The following is a 22,898-nucleotide window of genomic DNA, read 5'->3' as shown; positions in this document are numbered from 1 at the left end:
GGTTGAGGGGGGTGGATAAAAAGATGGGCAGACAGATGGAAGGATGGGGGGTGGATGGAAAGAAGAAAGAGGCATGGATGAAAGGATGAATGGATGAATAGGATGGGAGGTGGAGGGAAGGATGGGATGTGGAAGGAAGGATGGTGTGTGGAAGGAAGGATGCAGGGCAGATGGAAAGATGAGGGGATGGATGGAAGGAGGGTGAGTGAGGAGTGGATAGAAGGAAGGGGAACTAACAGGAGGATGGGACAGAAATAGAATGACATGACACAGGGATGAAAGGGAAGATGAAGGATGATGGAGGGGTGTGGATAGAAGGATGGAGGAGCAGGAGGTAGGGCAGGGGTATAGAAGGAAGGGTGGAGAGATGGATTGAAAGATGGGAGAGATGTGCTAGGATGAGGGGAAGATAGCAGAAGATGCACAGACAGAAAGTATTGGACTGATGAATGGATGCATGGACAGAAGGACAGATACAAGTAGAAGAATGGATACTCAAAGGATGATGAGTGGACGGATGGATCTTGGGTGCAGTGGAAACACCTAGCAGAGACATGCCCAGGAGCCCCCCAGGCTGTGGCCTGCCTTCTGGCCGTGCCTGGTCAGAATGGGCCTTGCCCTCCCCTCCCCTGGCAGGTGGGCATCGTTGGCAGGACAGGGGCCGGGAAGTCCTCCCTGGCCAGGGGCCTGCTGCGGCTCCTGGAGGCAGCTGAGGGTGGCATCTGGATCGACGGAGTCCCCATCGCCCAAGTGGGGCTGCACACACTGCGGTCCAGGATCACCGTCATCCCTCAGGTGAGGCCTGGGAAGGGTGGGCAGAGGTGGGAGGCCTGGCTGGGCCCGACTTTGACCCGCTGTCCCTCTTGGCCAGGACCCCGTCCTGTTCCCTGGCTCTCTGCGGACTAACCTCGACATGTTACACGAGCACACAGATGAGGCCATCTGGGCGGCCCTGGGGACGGTGCAGCTGAGAGCCCTGGTGGCTGGCCTGCCCGGCCAGCTGCACTACGAGTGTGCTGACCGAGGCGACGACCTGAGGTAGGGTGGCCCCACCCAAGCTGGGTCCTGTGAGGGCCTGGGGGGAGAGGTGGGTGTGGCCAAGGCTCCCCCCAAGGGTAATATGCCCTGGAAACCGCCTCCCCACATCAGATGATCAACTCCATTCTATTCATAATCACAGTACGGGTCCCCTCCCTGCTCAGCAGGTCCAAACTCCAACACGGGCTCTGAGTATCAGGCTGCTTTTTCCTAAGTTCGTTTCTAAATTTATTTGGTGGCAAAACCCAACCACTGCTGACCATGAGGCTATTTACAGGCTTTATTTATCTCGCTCAGCATTTATTTTGCTACAAAAATATTGTGTTTGATATTGGGTGCTAACCCCATGCTCCCTGGGGTTGTCAGGGAGCAACATATGGTGTGTGTCTTAAAAAACTTGAAAAGATTTTAGTAAAATACACATAACGTAAAATGTACCATCTTAACCAGTTATCAGTTCCGTAGCGTTGAGGTCATTCACATCACTGTGTAACAAATCTCCAGAACTTTTTCATTTTGCAAAAATCAAAACCCAAACCCTGTTGCCACTGAACAATGATTCTCTCTTCTCCCCACCCCGCCCCTAGCCCCTGGCAACCAACATTTCACTTTGTTTTTCTGGGTTTGAGCATTCTAGGTACCTCACTTAAGTGGAATATTATTATAGTATTTGTTTTTCTGTGACTGGCTTATGTCATGTAGCATAATGTCCTGCAGCTTCATCTGTAATGTAACGTGCCAGAATTTCCTCCTTTTTTAAGGCTGAATAACATTCCATTATGTGGTTAGACCACATTTTTCTTATCTGTTCATCCATAAATGGACACTTGGGTTGTTTCTACTTTTGGCTCTTGTGAATAGTGCTGCTGTAATCATAGAATACTTGCTAAAAATCAAGACATTCTGGATTCCAAAACTTACCGGACTCCAAAGGTATTAGGAAGAGGGACCGTGGGTTGTAATGGCACTGGAGGGGGAGCAGAGTTTGGTGACCAAGAGCACAGACAGGCTTCAAATCCAGGCTCCCCCACTTACCAGTTGTAGGACCTTGGACAAGTTACTTAATCTCCTGTGCCTCAGTTTCCTCATCTGTAAAATGGGAATGATAACTAGACCCTACCTACCTGTACAAGGATTCAATGAGTTACACTTTGTAAAGTTGCTGCAACAGTCCCTGGCATGTCAGAACTATTCACTTCAGTATTTTAATCCTCAAAGCTGCATTAAGCCCAGTTCAGAGAATCTGAGGTTTGAAAGATCTGCCGAGTCACCCAGCTCATAAGTGGAGAGGCTGGAGCAAAGCCCAGGCACCTGACACCTGCAGGACCACAGTAGGTCCTGGTTCCCAAGAGGGTTTACTCCGCGAGGCAGCTGAACGTGGCGGGAAACAGCCCCAAACTCCCTTGAGTCTCCAGGCTCTGGGAGCTGACTTACTGCATGACCTTGACCCTCAACTTCCTCATCTGTCATCAGAGAAAAAGGACTTAACTCTGTGACAAGCACACTTCTGAGTGCTTTTATATGATTTATCTTGTGTTCACAACCCAGTGAGGGAAGACTTACTAATACAGTGCCTACCTTTGTGGTCTTTGAGGTGAGTCAGTATTTACCCAGGTGCACAAGGATGTGTCTGGTACAAGGTGAAGACCAGAGCGTGAAATAGAAATAGCCATTCCACAGACGGGGAAACTGAGGCACAGAGGGTTTAAATGACTTGCCTAAAGTCACCCTGCTGAAAAATGGCAGGATAGGGACCCCCACCGGCTGTGTAGACTGGGATCCACATGTGTGGACATGCATGTATGCACCCCATCCCTAATTCTGGAGCTGCGGTGGGGACATGTTTGTGGGCAAATATCTGGCCTGACTCTCCCCCTGATTCCCAGCGTGGGCCAGAAGCAGCTCCTGTGTCTGGCACGTGCCCTTCTCCGGAAAACTCAGATCCTCATCCTGGATGAGGCCACGGCCGCTGTGGACCCGGGGACGGAGCGCCAGATGCAGGCCGCCCTGTGGAGCTGGTTTGCTCCCTGCACAGTGCTGCTCATTGCCCACCGCCTGCGCTCGGTGATGGACTGTGCCAGGTAAGCACCCCCACCGCCCCCATCACGCAGCCAGCCCCCAGGGCACCCCTGCAAGGCAGAGTAAGGCATCAGGGTTTAGAGCTGGTTTAGGTCATCAGGTACCCATTGTACAGGTGGCAAGACTGATGCCGGGAGAGGAAGGATGAGCCCGAGGACGTGTGCTCAGCAGATCCTTTAAACCTGGCCATCAGGGTCAGGAAGCTGCACAGGCCAGACTCACTCAGACCAGGCAGGCTGGGCATTCATGGTGGCTCAGTGCCTCGGCTGATGTCCAAAGAGCTGCCTGTCTCCCTCTCCCCCACAGGGTGCTGGTCATGGATGAGGGGCAGGTGGCCGAGAGTGGCAGCCCGGCCCAGCTGCTGGCCCAGAGGGGCCTGTTTTACAGGCTGGCACAGGAGTCAGGCCTGGTCTGAGCCTGGCCCCTTGCTCGGTCCTCCTCCCTCCACACCAACCTGCAGAGTCTACCAGGCCCTGAAGATGCGGTGACCCGGGTTATCAGTGGCCCTGTGAAACAGTCCAGAACCCTCTGCTCTCTAGGAGGAAGATGGCAGAGAAAGTGCCTCATCACCACAGGACCAGGAGGACACAGCAAACTCCTGGGTGGGCCTGATCAGGGCACATCCAGCCCCGTCCACCCCAGAGCCAAAGTCGACAGTGACCCTCTGTCCTGGCCACCTGCCAGACTTGCCTAGGGACCCCCAAAACCTGCCCTGCCCAGGCTCTACCACAGACCAATGAAATCAGAATCCCTGGGGCTGGGGCTGGACCAATGGTGTGTGTATCTTTTACAAATTAACCCTTTTGTTCTGATATGATTGTAGGTTGATAAGCAGTTGTAAAAAGTAATAATAATAATAACCCAGAGGGCTCTGTGTGTGCTCTTTACTCCCTTTCCCCTAGTAGTGACACCTTAAAAGATGATACTTCAGTGTCACATCCAGGAAGCTGACATGGGTACAATCCACTGATCCGGCTAAGATACCCCGGCTTTACTTAAACTCACTGTGTGTGACTGTGTGTGTGTGTGTGTGTGCGTGCTTGTGTGCGTTCTATGCAATTGCACCACACGTACAGGTTCCTGCACCCACCACCGCGGTCGGGATGCTGACCGCTTCCGTCTCCACGTGAGCCCCTCAAGTTGCCATGTTGTAACCATGCCCGCCCACCTCCCTCCCTGCCACCACTGGTGTGGTCTCCATCCCATATGATTCCAGCGTGCAGACAGGACTGAGAACTGCTGCTCCAACCCTTGTGTGTGAGCTTCAAGGACCGTCTTGTTGGAACAGATGGACAGGCCACAACCCACACTGGGGATGGGCCTCTCTGGGCACAAGCTCCCCCTCTCCCCCAGCATGCCGTTCAGTTCCAAAAGCAAGGTGAGAGGAGTCAGGCCTCCTGGTCGTGACTTGGGGGAGGGGAGGGGTGGGACATTTGCTCAGGATTTGGCACATTTTGTACATTCGTTTATTAAAGACCAAATTCTGGCTTCCTGGGGGAGCCCCAACAGGCGCCTGCAGATCTGCTGTTGAAAGGCAGAGGTCTGGCGGGTGGAGATCTGACACTTGATCCTGGGAAGGGCAGTGCGCTGTGTGCGCGGCTGCGGCCCGTTTCAGACAGCTGTCAGCATTCTAATAAAACCGGCTTAAGGCACCAGGAAAGAGGTGAAAGCCTAAAAGTAGCTGAGTCTGAGGTCACAGGGACAGCGCTGAAAAGGGCAGTGTGAGAAGTGAGACCAGCCCGTGGATCACGGCTCTGCCAGCCCAGCATTCTTCCCTGACCCCAGGCCACTGCTGCTGGGATGAGGCAAGTCAACACTCAGACAGGGTCAGAGCCCAGCTGGGCGCAAAGTAAGTGCTCAGTAATCATTTGCTGTTATTACCACTGTTATGTTTGTGGGCCTCCAAGAGGCAGCAGAGAAGGGTTTTTAGAAACCTCTTCACTACTGACATGTGGGTTGGATAATTCTGTGTGGGGCGTCCTGTGCACTGTAGGATGTCTGGCCGCCTCCCTGACCTCTACCCACTAGAAACCAGTAGCACCCTCTCCTCTCATGACAAAATATCTTCTCGGACACTGCTAGCTGGGAGTTAGGGACCCCTTGCCGTCAGTAATCCACCGATGCCTGGACAACAGCTGTGTTGGTGTGTCAGGTCTGTGGACACCCACCTACCTGCCAGGACGCAGGGCCCGCCTTGTCCCAGCCAGGTCATGAGGACTTTCTGATGGTCCCTCCTGACTTAGGGTTTTCAGCCCCAAGTAATCTAAATCTAGGCCCAATCACAGTTTCTACCTCCCTTTTCCAGGACGTGGCCAGAAGTTCATTGTGATGCCTTCAAAATGGGTTGGGGAGGGTCTGCTGGGAACACCCCCCCATCACGCACAAAATGCCATTGTTACTCATGATTTTGCTCCATTTTGCAGATGAGGAAACTGAGGCTCGGAGAGTGGACGTGACCTGGCAAGTTAAGTGGCAGAGCAGGGATCTGCTCTTGGGTCTGAAACAGCAGAGTCCAAATCATCTTGCACAGGGCATCTGTCCAACTGTGAAGCCCGGAGGGGACCAGACACGGCGCTTCTTGTGTCTCTTCCTGGAGCCACGTCACCTCCTGTCCCAGCAAAGTGACCGCAGGCAAAGGCAGCCGCAGCTGTGTGTTTGGCACACTCACTTGGGGTCATTCCAGGGCTACAAGAGCCTCCCTGAAGGAGGTATTTTGCCAGCAAGCAGCGTGTGGGCCACGGAGCCAGTGCCTGTGAGAGCCCGCTGACAAGGCTGCTGTCGCGCCCGCCGCACGGCTCCTTGGAGGCCAGCCTGCAGGGCCATCCAGGCCATTAATCCCGCTGCCGCAGCTCCTGCCAGGAGAGCCTGGCTGGCGGGTGGAGCAGTGAAGATGCAGGAAAGCCACATCCATTCCTCCCTTGGTCAGTGCCTCTCTCTGTAGGTCTGTAACCCTCACCCGTGTCCTGCTGGTCACTGCAAACACACAGCCCTGCTCTAAATGCCACGGTCACCCAGTTCATCCTTGCAGTCGGAGGGGGAGGTACGCCATCCTGCTTGCTCCTAGGACGCCTTGCTGAGGAAGGTACTATTGTTAGGCCCCTTTTACAGATGAGAAAACTGAGACAGAGCTTAAGTAAGTAGGGATGTGAATCCAGAGCCCACATCCTCCCAATGTGCACGCTGCCCCTGGAACATCAGCTCACTGACGAGGGCTGAATTCCACTCCAGCATCCCACCAGAAGGGAGGCTCCTCTCCTTCCTGAGCGAGGCGAGAGGTTTGCGCATCCGTGTTCGCTGTGCTTTCCTCAGCACCTGCCACAGCGCGTAGCCCGGACGAGGGCTCAGTAGATGCTGACTGTGTGACTGGACAGATGGCCAGATGGATGGACGGACATTGAATGTGTGACTGGTAACACCAGGTATGACGTGTCCTAAGAGCCAGGCACGTTTGGGAGCTTTACCCCTGATCTGTTTTCATCCTCACAGCCACCTGGCCAGGTAGATACGATGATCCAGCTGTTCCGCTGAGGAAGCTATGGCTCTGGAAGGGCAGGTTCTAGGGCCCCAGTGACCTCTTGGCTCATCCCGGATCAGAGAATGCAGTCACTGAGCACGTGCTGTGTGCTGTGCCCTAGAAGTGGGCACTCAGCACGGAATGAGATTAAAGCCCTGTTCTCACGCAGCTGCCATTGTCAAGCAAATGGAGAAGGGGGCAGGCAATGCTGACATCGGGGAAGAGGGAGGACCAAGGCAGGATGCGCCTGCACATCGGAACAGCAGCCAGGTGAGCAGGTGTGCGAGGCTGGGAGGCCTGAGTGGTGGCAGAAAGGGGAGCTGAGGACAGAGGCTGCAGGAGGCCAGGCTGGCGGCTACCCCGAGATGGGGACCACAGGAGTGCTGTGACGGAGGAGCCGCACAACCTGACATGTTTTCACAGGCTCACTGAGGCTGCTGGGTCGAGAACAGATTGGGGGGTTGGGGGGCTGGCTAGAGGCAGAAGCAGGGAAACCACTGGGTTGGCTGTCGTGGGGAAACGAGGGACACACGATGTGGCTGGGACCAGCGTGGCAGTGACGGGAGGGATGAGAAATGGTCAGATTCCAGGTGTCTTGGAGGAAGGCAGCCGAATTTGCTGTAGGACCCAGCATAGGGCGTGAGAATGAAGGACGGTGGACAGACTTGAATCCTGCCCTTGTCATCTGTTGGCTGTGTGACCCTGGGCAAGTTAGTCTGTGTGCCTCAGTTGCCTCATCTGTAAAATGGGGCTGACCATACCTGCCTCTGGGCTTGTTGTGAAGATGAGCAGTGACGTATGTGTTACATGCGTGGGCCAGGTTGAGGTCTAAGACACAGACAGGCAAGGCAAACATGACCTGTGGCCAGAATTACCCTTGACAACCCCTTTGTATTAGGCAAGGCTAGGCTGTGTTGCAGGAACCAACTAGCCATAAACTCTTGGGAAATGAACACAAGGGTGTATTTCTCGCTTATATATTTCGTGATAAGCATCCAGTGCCTCTCTTGGGTCACTACCTTCTGTGCAGCGACAGAGGTCAGACTGTTCTGGTTTTATGACATCACCTCTCAGGGGCTGGCTTCTGAGTCACCACAGCAGGGGAGGGGAAGATGTGGGCAACTCACACCTGCTCCCCTGTGTCTCAAACCAGAAGTGACACAAGTCAGCCCCACCCGCAGCCTGCTGGCCAGAATCAGGCACGTGGCCCCACCAGACCACGGAGGCGGCCAGGGATGTCGGGATGCCTGAGGCAGGGAGCCCCCGCTGTGGTAACTGGTCTGAGTTTTGGATAGTGGAGGAGTGAGACAGGTACTGGAGTCTGCGTTTGAACTGGTGAGCATGGGCAGTGAGAAATGCCAGGATTTGGGGAGCACTCACCCCAGAAGCAGGCTCCAAGGACATGCTCAGGTGGAAGAGCCCTGCACAGCCAGTTCCCCCGTGAGGTTGTCCCCTGGTAGCCTTACCTGAGGGACTGGGAGCTGAAGGTACTCAGTGAAAAGAAGCTGCAAGGTTGTCACCATTAGAATGAGAAGCCTATGGCCGTGCCCAATGGGTAGGGAGCTGATTTCAGACGTGGGTGTGTTTCTGTCTCTGCGCCTGATCCTGAGGATTAAAATCCTGGGTCAGATCCTAAACAGGTGCACAACCTGGTATGTGCCTGTGGGCATGTCGTGGGGCAGCTGGATGCTCAGGAATGGAAAGCCCCAGGCAGGGGTTAAAGTTGATCTGCTTTATAAAAAGAAGGTGGGTGCAGCATTCACCCTGAAGTGGGTGGGGCCAGACTTCAGTGGAGGTGAGAGGTGGGCGGACCTGCGGACCTGCTCTTCCAGGTAAGTGCCTTAGTGCTGTGGGAGGGAAAGGGGGAAGTTGTGCACCTGCTCCATGCCAGGCCCTGGGCTCTGCGCTCTGCAGAGGCCTCCCCAGGGGACTCCGGACCAGAGAGGAATAGTGGGTGAGCCTGGAGTGGAGCTGCCTGTCCCACTAGGTCCCACTAGGTTCCCATTTCCAAGAGGTCCCGCTAGGAACAGTCCGTCTGTCAAGAAGAAAGAGTAGCAGCAGCAAAGAGGGGGCCTCATCCACACTCCTGGAGAGATGGTGGGAACCTCTGCTGATGCCCCAAAGAAAACACAACAGTCATTTAGAAAGAAATAAAATATTTTTTTTTACTGCAAATTATTTGCAAATGTTCACGTTTCCAGTGTTAAGTCATTACAAAAAGATCCCCAAGAAACACTTGGTTTATCTAATGTGAAAGAATGGTTTAACTTACAAAAAATAAATATATATTTCCACCTAAAGGAAAGATGCTTCTCTGGTTTGAAGTCAGCAATGTAATTCACACAGCGAGCATGACTCTTGGGGCAGCCGTGACCTCGTTTTGCTTTTCGGGTCACACTTTGGTCTCCAATCGAGGGACCTTAAGGACCCCACTTGCCCGTTTCCTTCCAGGAACACATGGACCAACCGCCAGACGCCGGCCAATCTGGCCCTTCCCTGGGATGCTGCTCCTTGGCCCAGTACTTCCTCCCAAGAAATTAACATCTTGAGACCACATTTCTCCCTGGAGCAGGTACTTTAAGAAAAAGGAAAAGAATAAGAAATCGCTGATATTCGTGAATAGGTTCGTTCTTGTCCTGGTAGAGACTCAGTAACTGTGTCAAGTCTTCCCCACTGCCACTAAGTAGAGGCCCTGGGTAAGAAACTGAAGTCTAAACTGAGATGACTCAGTGGCCTTTTTCCAGAAAGTACCCGGTGCTCTTGGCTTTGGCCGCTGCACAACCATGAGCAGGTCTTGTCTTTCGGGTCCCCGCAGAGTAAACCCGTTCTAGCCATGGGTAAAGAGGGAGGAAGGCAGGCAAGAAACCTGGGGTGGGTGAGGAGGGGAGAGGCCGAGCAGGGGAGTCGGCACTGAGAGAGACCTCCTGGGCCAGACCCCTGCCACGTCCAGGCCAGTCCTGTCAACAAGAAGCGCTAGGAGACAAAGCTGCTGCAGGCCTGTGGGGCAGGTCCGGGGGGGGGGGGGGCAGTGCTGGGATGTTGGTTCCCAGTGTCTGAGCACCTGGAAGACCAGATGGTTGGTGAGGCGAGTGTCAGTGGCCCTCAGGACACTGCCCAAGGGCGAGAATGAGCTTCATCAGACCCCTCACCTCCAGACTGCAGCCCCAAGGAAACAAAGCATCTGGGTAGAGCCAGGCGAGGACGGAGAGGAGCCAGGGACCAGGGAGCTTCTCAAAAGCTTGGAACCCACAGACTTCAGCTGGAGAGATCTGAGGCAGTTGGCTGGATTTGGTCACTAGCATATTTTACGCAGCCAATTTCTCTGGGAGTCTGGCGGCCAAAACCTCCCCATGGAGCACCAAGAGCACACGGCCCTCCCAGGGGCATGTCTGCGGGGTAACAGGCCAGGCTGCGTGTTCTGGGAGGACTGCATCTCTCTGTCTCTCCTGTTTCTTCATGGCCAATTCCAGGCAGGGGGCCAAATGGTGGCTGCTTTGTGTTTTGATTTTTTTTTTTTTTCTTTTTGGTTTCAGTCTATGAGAGGCTTGGGTTCCCAAGGATGCTGAGTCATCCCTGGCTGCTGGCACGTCAGCTCTGCAGTTCTGACCAGCTGCACCAGCTCCGCGGCTCACACCAAGCCAGCGTCTTTGGCCATGCTGTAGAAGATACCTTTCTGCTGCAGGAGGTCGGAGGGGGAGCCGCACTCCCGGATCTCGCCTTTGTCCAGGACGATCACCCTGCAACGGAGAAGATGCAGACTTGAGGGGTAGGCAAGGGGCTGGCACCTCACGCCCCAAGGGCCCACCTGGGCAAGTCCCTGCTTTGGGTCAGGCCCGTAACACCCTCTGCCTGGACTGTCCTTCCAAGGGGCTGCCCATCCTCAGTCCCAGTTCTCGTCAATGTCAGTGTCCTGCAGTGCAGCCCCAGAACTGTCTATCATCTTTCATACTTCCTTCCTGGCACAATGCGTTTTTATTTGTCACTGTGTTTATCGTCTGTCTCCTCACTCAGCCCTCAACTCATCTATGAGGTCCCTTAGGCAGGCTCCTAGTCTGACAGCTCGCCGCTGTGTCCCCAGGCCTGGAGCAGAGCTAGGAATGTGGCAGACACTCCACACAGATGTGTTGGTTGAAACATGAGTGCGTGGTGTCAGAAATACCTGGTACTACCTGGGACAAAGAGAGCTTCCACTAGCTGGGACTGTCACGAGGCATTAGGACAGTGTTGAGTGAATGAGGGGACCCCCAAGGCCCGGAGGCCTTCTGTGCCAGGGGCGTCACCTCGTGTAGTCCATGATGGTGTTGAGCCGGTGAGCGATGGTGAGGACGGTACAGTCATCAAACTGCGTGCGGATGGTGGACTGAATGAGGGCGTCCGTTTCCAGGTCCACGGCCGCTGTGGCCTCATCCAACACGAGGATCTTTGTCTTCCGCAGCAGGGCCCGGGCCAGGCACACAAGTTGGCGCTGCCCGACGCTGACCAGAAGGGAAAGACCAGGAGGCAGCGTCAAAACCACCCCTTCCTGACCTGAGAGCAGGGAGCAGAGCACTCTGCGCCCCACATCCGTGCCCTCGGCAGACATCACTAATCCCTCAGCCCGGTCTTCCTGCTGAGCTAGAAGCAGGCTCAGGTTCATTCTCAACGCAGGGCTCACAGGTAATGTCCAAAATATGTGACCAATTCAGCATAAGTAGTGACAGTTTGCAAAAATGACCCCATAGCCATGTCTTCTGGAGAGCCCTCACAGTGGACTCTGGACTCAATCACACGCCTTGCTTTGGCCAGTGGGATGCTGGCAAACAGAAGGCCAGAACTGGCTTGAAGTGGGTTTGCTCTCTCTGGCACCTCTGTCATCACCATGACGACACGCCTGGGCTGACCTGCTGGAGGAGGGACACGTGGAGCAGACCCTAATTGCCCCAGTAGAGGCCAATGAGATCAGCCTACAGCCCCCACCCACTTGAGTGAGCCAAGACTGACCGCCCCAGCATGGGAGGGGTCAGGCTCCTGTTGAACACACCTGAGGCCTGATGGTTGGTTGTCATGGCGATTGATAAAGGAACTAGGGCAGGACTGGGAGGATCCCTGCTGCACCAGGCATTAACAAACACTTCAGCTGCTGGATCACAGGTGGAGCCTGGGAGCTAGAGAGAAGGGCCAAGGCGGCTGGGGCAGTGGGTTGGGACGCGAGAGCTCAGAGCAGTGCTATTTACTGACAGGAAGAGGAGCCTTTCAAAAGTTTCACACCTGACAGCCACTCTCCTGAATGGACCTGGTGTAAGAAAGGAGGTGTGCTGGCTGTCCCAGTTACACCTCACGGTGAAAAGAGCCTGGACTGAAACCCATATTAGACATGGAAACGGAGGCCCCAAGAGGTTAGAGACAAACAAACAGCTCATCGGGCAGAGCTTGGCCTCAAACCCAGGTCTGACACAGACACAAAAGAACAAAATCTTTAACCATCCTGAGTGAGGTGGAACCCAGGGGACTTCGACCGGGCGCCACCCCCCCCAACCTTCCTCAGGTCCCCCCCACCCTGCCTACCTCAGGTTCTCCCCGCCTTCCGCGCACTCGTGGTTTAGCTTATCGGGAAGGGCTGACACGAAGCCCTTCAGGTGGGCCAGCTCCAGGGATGTCCAGACCTCTTCATCTGAGTACTGGCTGAAAGGGTCCAAGTTCATGCGGAGGGAACCCGAAAATAAAACGGGGTCCTGTTGGGAGGGAAGACGGCAGACGGTGAGGCAGAGGCCGCGGTGGACATGGGTGGGGCAGAGAGGTGGGATGTAAAATGTTCACGCCAGAATTGTTCAAAAGGGGGTTTCAGAGTTCCTCAGAATCATCATTTCTGAACTGTTAGTCATAGGGAAAAAAGTCTGGAGAACGTTGGGGTAAGTGACACAAAATAGATTTCTTTCTTAAGACTTCCCAGAGCCTTCAGTATGCAAATGTGTTGGGAGCCTTCTGGAAGGGAGATGCCACAAGGGCAATTCTTAACTGCAAGGTACTGTGGATTCCTCCCCGTCTCCTGCCTCCAAATTAGAATCTTAGAAGAAATTTTAGGCAAAACAACACTAACTAAAAGGAAACATGTTAAGGAATCACTACCTACAGGAATTAGTCTAGAAAATTTGTATTTCTCACCTAGCTCTTGGCAGAGGTAGTAAGATTCCTGTCTTACCAACAGCCGTGGGAGAAGCCAGTGTTAGATGCTCAGGAGGCTGCCTCCTGGGTGGCAGAGTGATGGAGTGCATGATACCTGCTTAATTCCCACTGTTATTTATATTCTAAGAGGTCAGTGGAGAAGAAACAGAGCCTAATTTCAGTAAAAAATAACAAAGTAGGAGCAAATGTACATTTGTCTTGAAAACACGTGTGCTTCGCGTTCAGTGTGCCCAGCTCCCCCCCGTCGGCCCCACCCCGGCCCCACCTGGGGGATGATGGTGATCTTGAAGCGGAGGTCGTGCAGGCCGATCCTGGCGATGTTGACGTTGTCAATGATGATCTCTCCTTCCGCAGACTCGTTGATCCGAAACAAGCCCAGGGTCAGGGATGACTTCCCGGCTCCTGTCCGCCCCACGATGCCAACCTGTGGGGCAGGAAGAGCCTGGGGTGAGGTGGCAGTGCTGGTATCTGGGGTGACCTCCTGCGCCACAGGCCCTTGTTTTAAGTACCTGCCTGGAGCAGTTCAGTCATCTGGTCAACCCACCTCCTACCACAGCAGCCGCCCAGAGACACTCCTATAAGGGCCGTTTGGCCAAGGGTCAAGAAGGACTCCCTTCTCTTTGCTGGCTCTTTTTTATAAGTTAGTTATTTTCAACTCAAGACAATATTAAGTAATAATCAGGTATTTCCCTCTCACTGTTTTTCAGTCCTTTGATGGTTAGGTTTTCATCCTGAGCTGTTGAAATAGGTCCAAGCAAATCCTCTTCCCATCCCAAATGAGTGAGCAAAAAGAGGTTATGGATGGGACCTTGTCTCCACTTATCCCCTCTTGAGGAAGCCAAGCTCCACCGTGCGTGGCCAAGGACTGGTGGCACTGACCGACACCCAGCTACAGCGCTCCCCTTCTCCTCTGGGCTCGGGGGAGGCAGGCTTCTTCCCCCCTCTGACAGCGACCTCACAGAGCAGAGTCTCACGACTTGACCTAAGCCATAAAGCCTCAGTGAGAACACCGCCCACTCTGTTCTTCCCCTTGTAAGTTAGAGCAATTCTCTCATGGGAACATTCTGAGCCTTGCAGTAAAAAGTTAAACAAATCCGTATGTTCAGAGATGAAAGGAACATTTTTCCCCTGGCAAATGGCCAGGAAGACCCTTGGTCTGATTCCTGAGGAGGGTTGGAGGGTCTCAGAACAAAGACGTCTTCCAGGAACAGGGATACGTTCCAAAATTCTGCCAGTTTCACACGGCCCTTGAGCCACCACTAGTGCTGCCGCCGCCTTTCTGTCCTAGGGATCGCCAACCCGAACGCCTGTGGGCTAAGTGGGCCCACGAATGGGGCAGGGAGCGACCGAGCGACCTGGGAGGCTCCTGTCTCCTCTAGGAAGACCCAGCGCTGCTAGGTGTTCTCATCTTTTAAGAAAAAGAAAATGTATTTTCACATAAAACATTCCAGATTTTTCAATATTTGCAAATGACTCAGGTTTTTTTTTTCGAAACGTATCTACTGTGGGCCTCATTTGTCCCTTGGGCTACCAGTCTGCAACCCTGTTGGGACACTCTCTGCGCATCTTTTACTTCCACAAGCCTCTCCCAAAAAGAACACTCCTCCCCTTGGTTTGGGGCAGGGGCAGACTGGGGAAACGAGGAAGCTGGTTTCATCCGCCCAGTTGTAACCTATGCCCGGCTGTGAACAGGTGGCGGAAAAGATGCACCCACCTTTTCCCCTCCTTCGATGGTGACGTTGATGTGCTTCAGAACCAAGTCCAGGTCCTCTCGGTAACGCAGGCCGTAGTCCCGGAATTCCACTCGGCCCACCTGGGGCCAGGCGCTGGGCGGAGCCATCTCCGGGATTTGCCAGGGAGCCTGCGATCACAGGGGATGGTGAGGTGGGAGGTAAGGATGTGAAGTCCTTCTCACGTGCCCCAGGGCTCTGTGTGAGCAGTCCTCAGGACTCCTCTGACCTCATGGCCCTCTTTCTTGCTCACTCTGCTACGACTTCTGCACACATCCTGCTCCTGGGTGTTTGCACTTGCAGAGTCCTCTGCTTGGAAGGCTCTTCCCCAGACTACCCTCTCAGCCTGCTCCCTCCCTCCTCTGCTGCAAATCTCAGGTCAATGTGTCCTCCCTCCTGGCCAGATGCCCCTCCATGCCCTCCCCTGCTCCACTCTCCTTCAGAGCACTCACCACCTCCTAGCATTTTAAGTATGTATGTATTTGTTTATGCTGTCACCCACATCAGTTGCAACATCCACTCTATGAGATAGGATCTCTTTGCTCACTTCTACATCCCAGGGCCTAGAGCAATAGTAGGTGCTCAAAAGATACTGACTGACTGAATCAGTGAATGAACTGTTTTCTCTAGATAAAACACAAAGGTACAGGTGAGCTGTTCCGACGGCTGCCAGGTCTGGAGGGCAACAGTAAAAGCAGCAGCTAATACTTAAAAATCATTCTATCACGTTACCTCATCTAATCCTCACTATAATCCCATGAGTTGGGTTCCTTCTTATCTCCAGTTTACACATGAGGAAACAAACACAGAGAGGGAAAGTAACTTGCTTGGGGTCACACAGCCCCTAGTTCTGAAAAGCTGCTTAGTACAGCTCATCATTTCTGAGGTCTACAACTGGATATGTTCTGGGACAGGCTCAGGGCCATCTTTGTGGAAAGAGAGGAATGGAGAGAACAATAAAATAGGACTTTTATTTTGATTTATTTTTTCTCCACCATAAACTTCTTAATTTTCCTCTGTTACAATGAACATATTTCCCTTTTATAATTTATGTATATAAATGAAGGGGACATGCTGCAAGAACACAGAGGGGGCTGGAGAGAAGTGGGTGGAACTTTCTAACTATAAATATGTATACTATATAAACATAAGCAAATACATATTTTTTAATAGTGGTAGCACTCTGGGTGATCCTTGTAATTTTCCAATATGCTCTTATTCTAAAAGTATGAGAATAAATAATTAAAAGTTGTAAAAACAAGCAAAATGTTTTAAAAAATAAATTGAATATTACATTTTAAATGGGTGAACTGCATGACATGTGAATTACATCTCAATAAATATTACAAAAAAGTAGATAAAAATCAATGCAGGGTGGGAAACTCCTGGTGTAATGTGCTCTTATGTCTACAGGGGGCGCTCACACCATTCTGACTAATGCTCTCTGATGACGTGAGATCTGGTTCACCCATCAACACATCATAGGACCTGGCATAGTTCACTTCTGTAAATCCTCAAGACAGAGTGTAGCCAGGGTCACCTTGGTCTCATTCCCAAGAGGTATTTCCTTGGAAGGCAGAAAGACAAACTCAAATCCTGGGTCTGCCATTTACTAGCCAAGTGATCTCAGGCAAGTAACTTAACCTCTCTGTGTCTGTTTCCTCACATGTAAAATAGGGATAATAATAGAATGTGAGTTATAAGACTGTGTAAAGAACAAATGAATTATTCTATACAAAATGTTTAGTACAGAGCCTGACAGCCCACAAGGGCATACTATGTACCCCTGTTATTATCAGTGGTGGTAGGGGGATGGGGGGATGGTTGTAGCAATAATGCCTGGAGATACCATCAGTATTATCACTACTATTGCTATTAGGAGATGGTGTGCAGGCAGAATAAGGCAGTTTTTATGGACAATGTGGCACCAAAGTCTGGAGACTTGGGTCCCATTCCCAGCTGTCCTACTGACCACATGTGACCTTAGCTCAGTCATTGTCCCTCCCTAGGTGCCCATTTCCTCCATCTATGAAATGGGGACTTAGGTTAAGTAATTGCAGGGTTTCCCAAACTTTCGTCAATTCCTTAGCAGTATCATGATTTTTGCAATATCCATGTACTGATTCTCTTGTTACTGACTTTTAATACTTTTAAGCAATTCCTTTGTATTTAATTTTTAGACTTAAAGAGGAAACTTGTATCATTCATTTTGCATAAGAGAAGCCCTCATCAAAATACATAACAAACAACAGAAGGTTATTTTTTGTCAGATAGAGGTTGCCTGTTGAAGGCACACAAGGTACAGCTCAGGGGATTCTTTTGGGTAAAGCCACACGGAAGATCAAGGGCAAAAGGTCAGGCCAGGGACCTGCCTTACCTCCTTCTCAGTTTCTGAATACTCCTTGAGTCGCTCCACAGCCACAATGTTGGTCTCCATCTCGGACGACATCCGAACGAGCCAGTTCAAGTATGCGGTGACCTGTGAGTGGAAGAGTCACATGGAGCTTCTAGAGTGAGCATGATTTATTGCATTTCATGGAATCATTATGGATTATGAAATATTTCAGGTAAGAAAGATGTAGAAAACAGCAACCTCACATACAGCCATCAGAGAGACTTACTACACTGCATGTCTTAAGCAAGTGCCACATTTCAAAATAATCTGCAGGCCACTAAAGTATTCAGAAAGGAAACAAGACGATATTTTGAACTAGATAATAGGAAAAAATCCACAATGTATCAAAATCTGGGAGATTCAGCTAAAGCAGTGCTTTGAGGGAAATTTATAGCACTAAAAATGCATTTCTCTTGTAGCTGGAGGCATCCTCTCAGGCTACGAAGGACTTTCCTTGGCTGATGGGGGGATCCTGGCTGCATGTCTAATTTCTCACTGCTCCAGTCATCACTGGGCTCGAAGACCTGCTCCTCAAACTTCACCTGGCCCCTTTCCTCTCCCTGTCACTTCCTCAGGGACCCAAAACAAAGGGTCCAAGAATGTGACAACTGGCTCCCCATCAAGAGAACTGGAAAACCCAGCTGAAAGCGCCCCCCTTACCTGCAGTGAGTAGGACACCGAGAGGCCCACCAAGCCAGCACTGAGGCTGTGCCGGGAGATCACGGCGAACAGGGCGGCAAACAGGACGATACAGTTGCCCACATACTCCAGCCGCACGGCCAGCCACCTGTGTGGAGACACGGGCAGATGGACAGACACATGCCCAGTGTCAGCATCTTGGAAACTTGGTTTCCAGCTCAAAGTGGGGCGCTTTGCTAACTGAAATAATTCCCTGATATCTCCCGTCAGGGGCCTTCTCTGTCCTGCTCAGGAGGCATGGGGAAAGAGGGCTGAAGGGACACAATTTCAGGAATTCTCATTAATCCGGCATCCCCAAGGGACTAAAACAGAGTTCTCCAGAAGTGACCTTCCCAGAAAGCTGAAGCCTGCCATTTGAAGAACCATTTTTTCCCCTCACTGAAACCTTTAAAATATACCCATGTGTGCATTAAAAAAAAAAAAAAAGATGTCCTGGAAAATTCCTAAATATTAAGAAGTCATCAACTGTAAGAAGCACCACTGACTTAAAAGAACCTTCTCTTGGCAGGAGAGGGGGAAGGGGAGTGAGAAATAAACCACCATTTTCAACGTAGTTAAGGGTTCCCAGATGCAGACCACCCTCATTTTAGAAATGTGAAAATGTTTTAAGTTATAAACATTTTTTTAAAATTGGTTTAAAGCTAACTTTTGTAAGATATCACATAGCATTAGGAATATTGTTTTACTGTTTCAAAATGTAAGCCATTCTAGGAAGCCAAGTATTATCAATCTTTTTTCCACTAGCGCCCTTAAGATCCATGTGACTGGTCTTCAGGACATGAGCTGCTCCCAGACACCAGCTTTTGACAAATGCCTTAAAAATTCTGCAGAAGGCAGGATCTCTCCACCCAGCCTTACACTTGTTGGGGTTACACTGTGCATGATGGGTGGATAATTGGTTCTGATGGGTCACTTCCAGGGTGCTGTTACCCCTTCCCAGAATTTTCTATCCCACCCCTCAAAAATTATATATCAGGATGTAAGCAAGTGAGGAGGATACTTTTCTAAATTCAATAAATAATTACCAACTTTTATCCCCTTTTTTGATAGATGCTCTTCAGCCATTCTTGAACCCCCAAATGGCAGTTTTGCATGGTTCAACCCAGTATTAGTAAATTGCTTCCACTACTCATCACACAGGGGTGGTGCGATGCGAAGCTCGGCACAGAAACACCCAACAGCCCAGTCCGCCAGGCCTGATGATCTTGTATCAAAGCTGAAGGATGGTATTTTCTGACTCTGGAGGAACTGCTTGTCCCTGCACTTCAATGCCCCTGGAGCTGTGTGCTGACCGTGCTTCCATCTGCTTTTAATGGTTACTTTGTCCTTTCCTCTCACCGAGTCTCACCGTCCTTCCCCAGAGGCCTCCGCTTGGCTGCACACCCTCCTCCAGGATGGGAGGCCTCCCTTCACCCCGCCCCGCCCCGCCCCCGGCCCCGCGTGCTCACCTGTTGGCCACGATGCTGGGGTAATAGGCCTTCTGGTTCTCGTCCACCTTCAGGTCACTCTGGCGGATGAAGCGCTCCTGCTCCTCAAAAGCGCGGATGACGCTGACCCCCAGCAAGGTCTCATTGAAGTGGGAATAGACTGGGGAGCGGCTGACCGACTCCAGGCGCTTCAGCTGCCGGGAGGAGGCCACGTAGAACCTCTGCAGGGGAAGAACGGATGCGGAGTTGGTGAGGGTCCCTCATCCCACCCTTTCCGGGGCTGCGCTGGAGAAAGTCCGGACGTAACCGAGGTCCGGGGAAAAAATGTTGGAGCTGGGCTGCTCTTAGGGGGTGTCCCGGCTCACCTGGTGAACCGCAGGCACGCGCCCACAACAATAACGACGGCGGCGGTGATGATAATAATAGCTGACACTCAAGTAGAGCCCTTCATCCTAGCACCGTTTCAAGTGCTTTCACATGTATCAGTTCATTTAATCCTCACCAAAAACCTGAGAAGTGCTCATTCCTATTTCACAATGAATAAACTAAGGCTAACCTCTTTCCTAAGGTCACATGGCTAGGTAGAGGCAGAGCTGGGATTCAAACCCCAACAGGCAGGCCACAGAGTGCTAACCTCTGCACCTGTGGGCTTACGGACCCGGCAGTGTGGTTTTAAGCACAGGTTTTGAGGACACCCAGACCTCAGCTCAATCCCTGACTCTGCCTGCCCCTGTGGACAGAGACCACATCTGTTCTGCTCTGGCCCTAACCCAGGCATTCAGCTTGTTAGAGATGGAACAAAAGCGAGCCGCCCGCTGGAAGCTTCAAGGAGCCATGATGGGCTGGGCTGGTAATCTGAAGACACCTCAGTGTCTCGGCCTCAGTTTCCTCATCTGTACAAAAAGACCTGCCAAAACTGAGGTTCCCTAATCCACACGTGAAGATGTAACATATCTGCAATTGCGTTATCAACAGCAGAGCTGGACAAGTGAACACAGGATGCTCAGGAACACAACCTCCCTGGACCTGCCCTGCGCTGGGTGCCCTGGGCCATTTCCATGGAGAGCACTAATAGAATGGGTGGCTCTTAATGGGGCCTCCAAGGTCAGCAACTTCTTTCTGGACAGCAGCTCACACAGTAATTTGAGCCACAAGTTGGGCAGTCTCCTGGGACCCCCAGAAACTCGGAAAACTAACCCAGGCAGTCTCAGAACAGTGGTTCTGCCAATCCCTGCACATTCTCAGAGGACATCTCTTCTCCAGCGGCTCCCACCGCCTTGAACGAAATCCAGGCCTCTTGGCCGGGCTTAAGGCCCCGTGGCATCCGTCCTCATCACCCTCTCCTGGGATCACCTCCACTCACTGGCTTGCTTTCATCCTGGATGGAAACTGTTCCAAAATGTTTTACCTGCTCAATTTATTCCACTTGTCATGTCCTCAGAATTTTTATTTCCCGTGAAAAGCTAACCTAAGACTTATTTTTGTTAAGGAATAATCTGATTGAAAAAAAAAATTATTACCTTTCCTTTGAAACTCTATTCCAGGAGACATACTCCACCCCATGGACTTACCTTACTCTTCCAGAGACCAAGGCAGTGCTTGGTGCTCATGAATAAAAAAAAAAACTGCTCGACAAACACCTGCCTGTGTCAGGCAGCAGGCTCAGAGCTTAGATGCTAAGATGTGTGGCCGGATGATTTTCACAGATGCCAAACAATTCCATGGGCAGAAGTGCCTTCTTCCAGCCACGTAGAAGCCCTACCAGAATTCCCCATCATCTTACCTCTTACATTCCTTTCTCTAAAAATGACTTGCTTTTAAGTTACAACAGTTAAGTAATGTTTCCATTTTTTAAAATTTTGGAGTGTTATAGGTAAGATTAGATAAACATTAAGTCCATGATCCTGAGACAAGCACTATTCAGATTTCAGTGTATATAACCTTTTAGATCTTTCCCTGAGGTGGGTGAGGAATATATACCTTTACAGACACACATCCTTAAAAGCTACTTTTTGAGATGTACCTCCACTGGAAAGTACACTAAATCTTTACAGCTTGATGAATTTCACATTAATCTACGCCTGCATACCCACTACCTGATCAAAATCTAGAATATTTTCAGCAGCCCAGAAAATTCTCTTTTGTTCTCACACAGTCAATACCCCTTAGAGCTACGATTCTGACTTCTATCACTATGTCCTCTCGCCTGTTTTTCAACTTCATAAAAACAGAAACACAGGAGAGGGTGTGGAGAAAAGGGAACCCACCTACATTGTTGGTGGGAATGCAAATTGGGGCAGCCGCTATGGAAAACAGTACAGCGTTTCCTTAAAAAACTAAAAATAGAGTTACCCTATGATCCAGCAATTCCACTCCTGATCATATATCTGGAAGAGATAGAAACTCTAATTCAAAAAGACACCTGCACCCCAATGTTCATAGCAGCACAATTTACAAGAGTCAAGACATGGAAGCAACCTAAATGAGCTTCGATAGATGACTGTATAAAGAAGATGTGGTATATATATATGCAATGGAATACTACTCAGCCATAAAAAAGAATGAAATAATGCTATTTGTAGCAACATGGATGGACCTGGAGATTATCATACTAAGTCAGACAGAGAAAGACAAATATATGATATCACTTATATGTGGAATCTAAAATATGATACAAATGAACTTATTTATAAAATAGAAATAGACACACAGATGTAGAAAACAAACTTATGGTTACCAAAGGAGAAAGGGGGGGAGGGATAAATGAGGAGTTTGGGGTCAACAGATACACACTACTATATATAAAACAGATAAACAACAAGGACCTAGCGTGTAGCACAGGGAACTGTATTCAATATCTTCTAATAAACCATAATGGAAAGGAATCTGAAAAAGGATATATATGTGTGTGTGTGTCTATATATACATATATATAATTGAATCACTATGCTGAACCCCTGAAACTAACACAACATTGTAAATCAACTACACTTCAATAAAAAATAAAATTATATTAATTAATTCTTCAATCCTAAAACAAAATAAAACAAACAAAAACCAACAACAACAACAAAAAAACAAAAACCAAACCAGAACCACACATGTGGACTCTTGTGTCTGGCTTCTTTTGATCAATACAGTATATGTGAGATTCACCTTTGTTGCGTTATCAGTAGTTCATTTCATTTTACTGCTGAGTTATTGTGTAAATACACAATGTATGTGTCCGTCCTCCTGTAATGGACCTTCGGGGATATTATGAATCAAGATGCCAAGAACACTCTAGTACTTTCTTTTCTTTTTTCTTTTTTGGCTTGATCTCTCATTACTTTTGCATAAACACTGAGGAATGAGACTTCTGGGTTATAGGACAAGTGTATATTTAGTTAAAAGCCATTAAAAAAATAAATTCTCCCATAACCTCAACCCTTAGAAAGGCAATGTTTTCATTTTTCTGCCTCCCTTTCCAGCTCTGCCCACACGCATTATGCATTTTGTCTTAGTTAAAATGACAGTGTCCCTACAACACAGTCCTTTGCTTGACTCATTTCCTTTGTTGTTTAAAAATAAAACTGCCAGTTTTGCAACAGTGTCTCAGTAATTATCCTGGTTGAAGGTACGTAACATTCCATCACAGGATCGCTCCATCGTGTGCTTAAGGTCCTGCTACTGGCAGATATCTAAGCTGCCACAAATGTTGCATTTGGCCTATTTTGTTCTTTTGGATTGGATCCTTCGGCAAACTTCCCAGCCAGGGTATGAACACAGATAACATTTTTGGCAAATGCAGCTGGATGACTTTCTCGAAAAGCTGGCACCAATTTAAAGAGAACACACTGAGGGGTCCGGGAACT

The 22,898-nt window shown here is 50.4% G+C and overlaps 2 protein-coding genes across 5 annotated transcripts in view; one reads left to right on the top strand and one right to left on the bottom strand.

The window, feature by feature from the left end:
* ABCC6 (ATP binding cassette subfamily C member 6) overlaps positions 1-3,983 on the top strand; it is a 68,539-nt gene extending 64,556 nt beyond the window's left edge. The window contains exons 28-31 of the mRNA XM_031433150.2: positions 637-795; positions 872-1,038; positions 2,925-3,119; positions 3,424-3,983. Of these exons, the coding sequence (XP_031289010.2) occupies positions 637-795; positions 872-1,038; positions 2,925-3,119; positions 3,424-3,532 (630 nt within the window). The 3' untranslated portion in view covers positions 3,533-3,983. The remainder of the gene's footprint in view (positions 1-636; positions 796-871; positions 1,039-2,924; positions 3,120-3,423) is intronic.
* Positions 3,984-8,770: 4,787 nt separating this feature from the next.
* The window catches only part of ABCC1 (ATP binding cassette subfamily C member 1 (ABCC1 blood group)), a 126,705-nt gene continuing 112,577 nt past the window's right edge, over positions 8,771-22,898 (bottom strand). For 3 of the 4 annotated variants that reach the window (XM_064478472.1, XM_064478471.1, XM_064478473.1), the window contains 8 exons: positions 19,066-19,265; positions 17,579-17,705; positions 16,901-17,002; positions 14,508-14,654; positions 13,059-13,217; positions 12,176-12,342; positions 10,912-11,106; positions 8,771-10,368 (listed from right to left, as the gene is read on the bottom strand). In XM_064478472.1, coding sequence (XP_064334542.1) covers positions 10,260-10,368; positions 10,912-11,106; positions 12,176-12,342; positions 13,059-13,217; positions 14,508-14,654; positions 16,901-17,002; positions 17,579-17,705; positions 19,066-19,265 — 1,206 coding nt within the window. In that variant the 3' untranslated portion in view covers positions 8,771-10,259. The other variant, XM_064478474.1, reaches the window with a different exon arrangement.

This window comes from Camelus dromedarius, chromosome 24 (genome assembly GCF_036321535.1).
Source record: "Camelus dromedarius isolate mCamDro1 chromosome 24, mCamDro1.pat, whole genome shotgun sequence".
In the NCBI taxonomy this organism is placed as follows: Eukaryota; Metazoa; Chordata; class Mammalia; order Artiodactyla; family Camelidae; genus Camelus; species Camelus dromedarius.
The sequence above is the reverse complement of the archived record's forward strand: the minus strand, read 5'-3'. Positions and strand labels throughout refer to the sequence as shown.